The sequence below is a fragment of the Cebus imitator genome, unplaced genomic scaffold (genome assembly GCF_001604975.1).
Source record: "Cebus imitator isolate Cc_AM_T3 unplaced genomic scaffold, Cebus_imitator-1.0 Scaffold841, whole genome shotgun sequence".
Classification (NCBI taxonomy): Eukaryota; Metazoa; Chordata; class Mammalia; order Primates; family Cebidae; genus Cebus; species Cebus imitator.
The window spans coordinates 252,764-262,841 of record NW_016108156.1 but is presented as its reverse complement, the minus strand read 5'-3'; the positions used below and the strand labels follow the sequence as shown (position 1 = coordinate 262,841).

The 10,078-nt window shown below is 44.6% G+C and overlaps 2 protein-coding genes across 12 annotated transcripts in view; one reads left to right on the top strand and one right to left on the bottom strand.

The window, feature by feature from the left end:
- Nucleotides 1-6,438, bottom strand: part of NUP88 (nucleoporin 88) — a 32,756-nt gene extending 26,318 nt beyond the window's left edge. Inside the window, exons 1-3 of one of the 4 annotated variants that reach the window (XM_017520474.2) lie at nt 6,340-6,438; nt 5,401-5,967; nt 1,485-1,654 (exon numbers count right to left, since the gene is read on the bottom strand). In XM_017520474.2, coding sequence (XP_017375963.1) covers nt 1,485-1,654; nt 5,401-5,697 — 467 coding nt within the window. In that variant the 5' untranslated portion in view covers nt 5,698-5,967; nt 6,340-6,438. The remainder of the gene's footprint in view (nt 1-1,484; nt 1,655-5,400; nt 5,968-6,339) is intronic. The other 3 variants (XM_017520473.2, XM_017520475.2, XM_037735562.1) reach the window with 3 other exon arrangements.
- RPAIN (RPA interacting protein) overlaps nt 6,348-10,078 on the top strand; it is a 12,575-nt gene continuing 8,844 nt past the window's right edge. For 6 of the 8 annotated variants that reach the window (XR_001822319.2, XR_001822318.2, XM_037735564.1 and 3 more), the window contains exons 1-3: nt 6,468-6,624; nt 7,632-7,802; nt 9,085-9,145. Coding sequence is in view for 6 of the 8 variants with exons in the window: in XM_037735564.1 (XP_037591492.1) it covers nt 6,544-6,624; nt 7,632-7,802; nt 9,085-9,145 (313 nt within the window). In the remaining 2 variants the exon portion in view is untranslated. Of the gene's footprint in view, nt 6,625-7,631; nt 7,803-9,084; nt 9,146-10,078 lie in introns of all 8 variants that reach the window. The other 2 variants (XM_017520480.2, XM_037735563.1) reach the window with 2 other exon arrangements.

Below are 10,078 nucleotides of genomic sequence, written 5' to 3'. Positions count from 1 at the left end.
TTTTTGAGACGGAGTTTCACTCATTGCCTAGGCTGGAGTGCAATGGTGTGATCTTGGCTCACTGAAACCTCCACTTCCTGGGTTCAAGAGATTCTCCTGCCTCAGCCTCCTGAGTATAGGTGCGTGCCACCACGCCCAGCTATTTTTTGTATTTTAGTAGAGATGGGGTTTCACTATGTTGCCCAGGATGGTCTCAAACTCCTGAGCACAGGGAATCCACCCACCTTGCCTTGGCCTTGCAAAGTGCTGGGATTACAGGTGTGAGCCACCACGTCCAGCCTCAAATTATAGTATATTTTATATATATACATACATTTTAGGATGGTTTGACTTAGGATTTTTGATACATATTTCATACAGCACAAGTGTTTTCAGATACAGTATCTTATTTGATCCTTTCACTAACCCTATAAGGAAATTACAATGGCAGAGATTATCAATCCTATTTTTAAAATGAGGAAACAGAGATTTAGAAAATAAAAAGTTTAAGGGGATTCAACTTATAAGTTGTGGAGCTAAAGTAGGTTTCTACCTTATACAGATGATCCCCAACTTTACAATGGGTTCATCAGGACATAACCCCATCATAAATCAAGGAGCTCCTTATGACTTATGATGGGGTTACCCATCATAATATTGAAAAATACTAAATCGAACTATCCTAAATCAGGGATCATCTGCTGTGTTGTCAATAATAAATGCATTTTCAATGTACACTGGGTTTATTGGGACATAACCCAATCATAAGTTGAAAAGCAACTGTACTCTTTTCAACAGATCTTTCAGACTCACTTTTTTGGATTTGTTGAAAAATAAATTATATAAAAATAGGCCAGGCACGGTGGCTCATGCCTGTAATCCTATCACTCTGGGAGGCTGAGTTAGGTAGATCATTTGAGGTCAGGAGTTCAAGACCAGCCTGGCCAACATGGTGAAACTCTGTCTCTACTGAAAATAAAAAAATTAGCTGGGCATGGTAGTGCTCGCCTGTAATCCCAGTTACTCGGGAGGCTGAGGCATGAGAATCGCTTGAACCTAGGAGGTGGAGGCTTCAGTGAACTGAGATTGTGCCACTGAGCCACTGAACTCCAGCCTGGGTGACAGAGCAAGCCTCCATCTCAAAAAGAAAAAAGAAAAAAATTATATATATCTATATATATATACACACATATACATACACACTTAGATAAACTTACGGCAAATTTCTGGCTGACAGGTAGTAACTACATTTACAAAATCTTACTTCTACCTAATTGAAAGAATGGTTTAGCCCCCAAAGAGACAGCAATGTGATAATTAAGGCAGAATAAAGTACAATCACACACATACTATAAACACTGATAACATAAGAAGCTAGTCTGCAGACCATGAGGAGTGCTCTAATGTTTCAACAGTAGTATACTAAACATGCTTTAAGAATCACTGGTCTTGAACAATTTTCTGTGTATATCATAAAAAATACAGATAAATATTATACAACTTACCTACAATTCACTGTTGATTTTCCACCTTCAAATTCAGAATTCTTCCCCCATCTTTTAGGTAATTCTAATACCATAAGTCCTTTTATTCCTATAAGTGCTACATGATGTAGTGTTGGACTTAACAAGACTTGATAGATTTCAAACAGGGGCGGATTCATGCAAAGCAATCTCTGAAAATTAAAGCAAACCAGTCAATATAGTTAATTTTAATATAAATATAGATGGAAGTTACTTGAAATCACAGTAATACTTTACTACAATTATAGGATAATAAAACTCTAGATAAGTACTCACACTTGTACCATCAGCTTTTTTTTTTGAGACTGAGCTCTTTTTTTTTTTTTTTTTAGAGAAGTAGAAGGGATCTTCACAAGTCTGTAGATCCTTAGTTCTACTCTGAGGCCTCCTTCACATTCTCCTGAATTGCCCTGGCTGGAGTGCAGTGGCGCGATCTTAACTCACTGCAGCCTCCACCTCCTGGGTTCAAGGGATTCTTCTGCCTCAGTCTCCTGAGTAGCTGGGACTACAGGAATGCACCACCAGCTAATTTTTGCATTTTTAGCAGAGATGGGGTTTCATCACGTTGGCCAGAATGGTCTCCAACTCCAGACCTCAGGTGATCGACCCGCCTTGGCCTCCCAAAGTGCTGAGATTACAGGTGTGAGCCACCATGCCCAGCCATGAAATATTTTTAATCATTTAGATTGGAATGTTAGGTAATATGCATCAGATTTCCTTACCTTGATAAATAGAGACTATTACACATAATGTTCTATCTTATTGTTAGGGTCAAGCTGCCTCAGAAAACCCCCTCTGAGCAAGCTGACCCCACTCCTAATCTGACTGCTCTGCAGCTGCATTCCTTAACTTCTATCTAGGTGCTACAATTAAGCAAAGCTTGATTACAGCCATCTGGTCAACTTGGGGGAGGACAAAGTAAAATGTTTGTTATCCATATTTGTAAAATCCTGTTTTTTTAAAACCACTGCCACAGAACAAAAGTCATAGGATGATGTATTGTAAGTTTGTCACAAACTATCTCTGTGCCTATTACAAGCTGATAGATTAGATTATCTGAGGCCTGAAACTCCCTTAGGCCCCTCTCATCCCATATAAACCCCTGGTTTTATAAGCTCTGGGATGCCTCCTCTGATTGTTAAGGGGCCCTGGCAGGTTAATAAAACTTGCTTGTCTTTCAGTCTATCCTTTCTCTGGGGAAGCCCAGCAGATTAATAAAACTTGCTTGCCTGACTTTGGGTTTATTCTCCTTTCTCTCAGCTAACCTTACACTTATGATCAAGCTCCACCCTACCACTCCCCTGCTTGTACTTCACATTCCAAACAGAATAATTTGTATTTCTGGGATAGTATCCTGCTTTGCCATGCCTCTGTGTCCTTGTACAATTGTTTGTCTTCTTGAAATGCTCTTGTTTTTCAACTGCTGATGTCTGTAAGCCTGGTTTTGTTTTTGTTTTTTAGTAGGCCTTTGCTGATTCTAACCAAACTTTTTCATTTTTCCTTCTTTCCCTATATTCAACACCCATTCTCCTTTCTGATTATTTTTCTAGTCAAACTCACACCAAACAGATGCCACCTTTCTTTTGCTACATATACAATTCAATCACTTTAGTTCATTTGTGATAATCATACTATTTAGTCTGCTGTTGTTGTTTTTAAAGTCACTACTCATGCTTTTTTTTTGGGGGGGGGGGACAGAATTTTGATCTGCGCCCAGGCTGGAGTGCAGTGGCAACCCACTGCAGCCTTTGAGGGCTCAGATGTTCCTCCCACCTCAGCCTCCTGAGGAGCTGCGACTACAGGCATGTGCCAACACTCCCAGCTAATTAAAAAGGTGTTTTGTTTTGTTTTTTTTTGTAGAGATGGGAGTTTCATCAAGTTGCCCATGCTAGGCTCGAACACCTGTTCCTGTGCTCACAAGATTCACCCACCTCAGCCTTGGCCTCCTAAAGTGCTCAGATTATAGGCTAGAGCTACCATGCCCAGATTACTCATGCTTGAACATCCAAAGTTACAACTCATAAGCTGCTTTCTTCCTCATCCCTAAGGTTTTGAGATTTCTGGAGGAGTGAATGCTATTGAGATAGTCACCAGTATTTACTGAGAGCTTATAAATTCTGGGCACTCCAGCATCTTTGTATGCTGGACATACAAAAATGAATAAATTGCCAAGTGTGGTGGCATTTGCCTACAGTTCCAGCTACTCCGGAGGCTGAGGTGGGAGGATCACTTGACCTCTGACAGTAGAGGCTGCAGTGAGCCGTGATCACACCACTGCACTCCAGCCTGGGCAACATAGAAAGACTCAAAAATAAAAAATAAAATAAATTTTTAAAAAATGAGAAGAGCAGACCCAGCCCTTGCCTTGGGCTTACAGTCTAGAAAAGAAGACAGAGGCAGAGTGCCATGGCTCAAGGCTGGAATCCCAGCACTTTGGGAGGATGAGGCCAGTGGATCACCTGAGGCCAGTAGTTCCAGATCAGCCTGATCAACATAGCGAAACCCCGTCTCTACTAAAAATACAAAAAGCAGATGGATATGGTGCCGAGGCCTATAATCCAGGCTACTTGAGAGGCTGAGGCAGAAGAATCGCTTGAATCCAGGAGGTGGTAGTTGCAGTGAGCAGAGATTGTACCACTGCACTCCAGCCTGGGCAACAGAGCGAGACCGTTTTTAACAACAACAACAACAACAATAATAATAATTACAAATAATTATGATTGTGTCAAATGCTACAAAGCAGTATAGGATATTATTAGAACACTGTGTGCTGAACATTTGGTAATTATTACTATCATTTTGGAAAGAGTCTTGCTCTGTCACCCAGGCTGGAGTGCAGTGACAAGACCTCCACTCATTGCAACCTCCGTCTCCCAGGTTCCAGGGATTCTCCTGTCTCCGCCTCCTGAGGAGCTGGGATTACAAGTGTGCGCCACCACACCTGGTTAACTTTTGTGTTTTTAGTAGAGACAGGGTTTCAGCACGTTGGCCAGGCTGGTCTCGAACTCCTCCTAACTTCAGGTGATCCACCCACCTCGGCCTCCCAAAGTGCTGGGATTACAGGCGTGAGCCACCGTGCCTGGCCTTGAAAATTATTTTTAACTGAAATTTTATAGTAAGACTGCAGACTCCTGCCCTATTTCAACTGAAATTTTATATAAGACTGCAGACTCTTGTCCTATTTTCAAAACTGCAGAAGCATTGCTAGCATCTTATTAAAATTAAATCACTTCTCGGTAGCAAGAATTGGACCGGGTTCACAACAGATGTCATACCTTAGACTGGGTACCAAGCTCTTTACAATCTTTAAAGGAGGAGAATCTATGTATTACAAATAAACATTTCCATAAACCAATATTTGATCACAGCAAGTCTGTAATACTTTTTGGATCACACCCACTTTCACAAAAATCCCAATTTTGGGTATGGCTTTATTTTCTAAAGCAGACTGGCGAGGGAGGCGGAGAATTAACAAAGACTTCCTCCTCCATGTCAAGCACGAAACGTGGTGCTTTGAAATCTACTATCTGACTTGCTGTGCACAACACAAGAGAAAGTTACGATTTATACGTATTATGAGCGTCAAATCATGAAATAGGTTTCTCCCGACCAAACTAAAAATAGTAACTCTGCCCACTCGTTCTCAGCCCCTTTAGCTTGCTTGGTTTTTCGCCAGGGCATACAATTGCATCACTAGTATTTTACTAATTATTCCATGGCCCTTTCTCTGCTCGCAGAGTCCCAGGCCGTAAGCATCTAGAGACCCTTAGTCCCCGCGACCGCGACTGGCAGTGTCGGAGTCAATCCGCTGGAACGCCTGCCACGACATGAAAGGAACGACAAAAAAAACTACTTCAGATCCCGGTGAGGGTCACTTCCAAGAACAGCTCGGCAGTACCTGGTACTGGGACAGGGCGGGCTCTTCACCGCCGCCGCTGGGGCCCCGAAGGCGAACGACTAAAAAAGAGCTGTCTTCTCCGTCCCACAGGAAGAGCTCTCCGCCGAGGCCAAAGACCATGTTTCTCGTCAGCAACTGCGACGGCGGCGATGAAGGTAATGACGAAGAAGCTGGTTTCTCAACTTCGGCTGGGCTCTGGTTTTTCAGTCCCTCCCGAAGCCGCAAAAACACGACATGGTTAGGAAGCCAGGTCTGCCACAGGTCGCCGTCGCCCACCGGGCCCTCAACGGCCGCCATCTTAGTCCAGCGGCTCCCCTTGCTCCAGTTGCTCAGCCCGCCGATGAGCGCAGCCAGTCCGCGGCCGTCCACTCACAGCTTCGGCCAATCACCGAGCAGCCGGCCCGGAAGCTCGAGAGGCTCGTGTCAGAGGAGGGGTGAAAGCGAGGCCAAGCCCATCAGGCAGCGGTGTCGCCAAGGGAAAGCCAATCACCAGCTGAGCATTATTTCTGAAGCCCAAGGGGGCGGGACGAGAAGTCAACAGAATGGTGGTTGCTCGAGGTTTCGCACCTGGGGAGAGACAGACTTGTGTACCTAATTGCCTATTGGAAACCTCCATCTGGGTAAACTCAGGCATCCAGAAGTTTCTTTCAAGACTTGGGCCGGGCGCATTGGCTCACGCATGTAATCCCAGCACTTTGGGAGGCCACGGCGGGTGGATCACGAGGTCAGGAGTTCAAGACCAGCCCATCTCTACTAAAAATACAAAAAAATGAGCCGGGCATGGTGGCAGGCGCCTGTAATCCCAGCTACTCGGGAGGCTGGGGCAGAGAACTGCTTGAACCCGAGAGGCGGGGGTTGCAGTGAGCCAAGAACGCGCCACTGCACTCCAGCCTGGGAGACAGAGCGAATCTAAAAAAAAGAAAAAAGAAAAAGACTTACCTCCTCCCTCACTGCAGGTTGGGCTGGCCTCACACGTTTCGCTTGAATGCTTAAATGCGTATCCACGTGGGGTCAGCCTGTAAGACAACACTTCCCAGAATACCCTGCGATCCAAGCGCGGTCAACGCCCGAAAACTACAACTCCCAGGGGTCTGTGTGCCGCAAGGGGGCGGGGCTTGCGCCGGTGTCACCGGAGAAGAGGCGATGGCGGAGTCGACGAGGTCTCCGCGCCGCTCACTGTATAAACTGGTGGGCTCGCCGCCTTGGAAAGAGGCTTTTCGGCAGGTGGGTGTTTGGGCCGTGGACACTACCCCAGTCTGGCCCGGCTACCCCTGTCTTCTCTGCCTTTGCCTTAGTCCTGCTCTCTGGAGCAGGCGCCGGAGCGCCTGGCGGCTAGTGGGAGCGGATCTCAAACCCAGGCCTCCTGACTGGAGTGTGGGATTAGCCTGGGTCGGCCCAGTCCTAGAAAGCCTTGGTTTTGGATTCAGTTTTGTTTTAAATTTGAGTGTGGTCATGACATCACCCTTTGCACCTCTGCAATAAGACTATCTACTGTTGCTGCGGAGGTGGCCACCGAGAGAGGTACTTTGTAGACGTTCGTCTTGGGAGGTAGAGATGATTTCTACTCTGGAGAGTAGTAAACCGAGGCTTAGAAGAACGCTCCACCTCAGTTCTGGCCTCTCCTGAACCGTGTGGTTGCTAGTAATGTTATCCAAGCAAGTAAGCCAACGCAAGAAAGACAGCTGATACAGCAGAGTTTCTCAGCCTTGACAATGGACATTTTGAAGGAGATGTTTACTTGTTGTGGAGGGCTGTTTAAGCCACATCTCTAGCCTCTACCCACGAGATGCTAATAGTCCTACAACTAGAATTGTGACAACCAAAAATGTCTCTAAGCATTGCCAAATGTTCCTTGGGGGACAAAACCTCCCTGAGTTCAGAAACTCTGTTGTGCAGGAAGGCCGTTACCACAGCCACATCTAGAGTACCAAGAATTTGTAAGGAATGTAAATGTTCTGTAATAGGACATTGGATGCTGAGATACTATGTACATGACCATTAAGGAAACTGGCACTGAAGACAGAATAAAAAATATGGTTATATGTAAATACATGTACAAAGCATTGTAATTGTATGTATCTCTACAGAGGAATACGCAAAAATAACACTAGTTAGTAGTGTGGTTGAAATTTTGTGTCTGTAAACTTTCTTGATTTTCCCAACTAATGTAAGAGTGTTTTTTAAAAGTAGAAATGCTTTTTTTTTTTCTCCTCATCTTGCTCTTTTCCAAGAGATGCCTGGAGAGAATGAAAAACAGCCGGGACAGGGTCCTAAACAGGTACCGCCAGGCTGGAAGCAGTACGCCAGGGAAGGCTCAGAACACCTTTCTAGTGCAAGAGGTGATGGAAGAAGAGTGGAATGCTTTGCAGTCAGTGGAGAACTGTCCAGAAGACTTGGCTCAGGTCAGGCTGGGCTGTGTGTTTTCAGGGAGGGGGACTACACTATGAAGAACTGCTAGGGTCCTCTTTTACTTGTTTATTCCAGTCTTCTAAACCCACCACCCCCTACCCCCATTTAGAATTTGACAGCTTTTAACCCAGGCTTTTCTTAATATTAGAAAATTAATTACCCTTAATATTAGACTTGTCTAGATGATTTGTTATGAAATACCAGACTGTAGACCTGTTCATCACTGCAATCTCATCATCTATGAAACTAAAAAGAAATTTCACTTCTTGCCTCTACCCTTGGGCATAGACAGGAATCTTTTTCTTTTTCTTTTTTTTTTTGTCTTGCTCTGTCACCCAGGCGGGAGTGCCATGGCGTGATCTTGGCTCACTACAACCTCTGCTTCTCGGATTCAAGCAATTCTCCTGCCTCAGCCTCCTGAGTAGCTGGGATTACAGATGTGTGCCACCATGCCTGGCTAATTTTTTTTCTATTTTTAGCAGAGAAGGGGTGTCACTGTGTTGGCCAGGTGGGTCACAAACACCTGAGCTTAAGTGATCTGCCCACCTCAGGAATCTCTTTCTAAAAAGGTCTCCAGACACTTTCTGATTCTAATCTCAGCCAGCATTGGGAGCCATGTGTGGAAAGGAAACCATTTATAGTGTTTCAGGAAGAGCACTGGACTGGAAGTCAGGAGTTCCAGAATTCAAATCCTGGTTTGGCTACTGACTCAACTTCAGTCTGCCTCTTTGAGGTTTAGTTTTCACATTTATAAAATGGAGAAGATAATGTTGTCAGCATTGTAAAGACTATGTAAGAAAATGTGGGCAACTATTTGAAACCATCAACGCACTGTGTAATAATGATGCATTATTCAGTGGCTTTTATGTGTTCTACAATACACCAATGTTTGCCATATAGCACCACAATTAGTACTCGCAGTAACTCTTTCAGATAGATTTTATTCCCAATTTACAGAGGCCAAAACTGAGATTTGCAGAGACTAGGAACTTTTCCTGTGGTTACATAGCCTTGGAAGAGTATGTATTTAACTACTACCCTGTATCATCTCTCCAAAATTGGGTGCCATTATTTTGTCACTGGGTAGTTGGATCATTTGTTGATGACTTCTCAGCATGACAACATTACCCCACTGTCAGCATATTCTGCAGGAGGACTGGACTGATTTTGTCCAGTAAATCTAGGTTCTTCAAGCCAGCCTCCAAGTATGAATCACTGTGGGGCCTAGTTGGTTATTAATACTTCACTTTCTGATATCTCCACTTTCTCTTCCAGTTGGAGGAGCTGATAGACATGGCTGTGCTGGAGGAAATCCAACAGGAGCTGATTGAGCAAGGTAACCCCTAAGAGTAGTCCTTCCTTACCTAAATGTAGCTACCAGAATGCTGTGACCTTTCCTTCAATCAGGATTAGTTCATAAGTCCCCTTTGTTTACTTCCATCAGTCAAGTATCCAAAAGGTTTCTTTTGTATTCTGATGTCTTGGGTGTCTATCTTCACAATAATAAGGGTCTCCAGGGTGCTAGGCTTTGTGCTGTGAACTTCTCATTTAATGACACTTTTCTCCATGTGACTATCCAGGAGTAACATAGTAGTATTAGAATAGAAGGTGGTGTTCTCATGCAGATCATACAGCTAGTAAGTGGAGGAGATGGGAAGCAAAATGAGTTGTGTGAATCCAGTTCTCATGTTTATTCTACCATCCTGCCTCTCTATGAATGGGTTAATAGTTCGCTGACAGTGGTGGCTTATGCCTTTAATCCCAGCACTTTGAAAGGCTGAGGCAGGAGTACTGCTTGAGGCCACTTCAAGACCACCATGGGCAATATAACAAGACCCTGTCTCTACAAAAATAAAAAAGAACAGCTGGGTGTGGTAGCACATACTTGTAGCCTCCTTCAGCCAGAAGGCTTAGGCAGGACATCACTTGAGCCCAAGAGTTTAAGGTTACAGTGAGCTATACAGGTATTGATCGACTTACAACCTATGCAACTTATGACCATTCGACTTTACGACCACAATCGCTAGCCACGACTGCCCCACGTCTGGCAGTGCAAACGTTGCCCAGCTGGGCGTACGACAGTGCAGACCAACTTCTGGCAGCACTACCATCTCCGCCCGCGTGCACCATTTCAACTGTACATATAGCCTACTCAACTTACGACCAAATCGTGTTATGACCGGTCCACGGTCCCGACCGTGGTCGTAAGTCGAACACTAGCTGTAATTGCAGCCTGGCTGACAGAGTGAGATCCTGTCTCTTAAAAAAA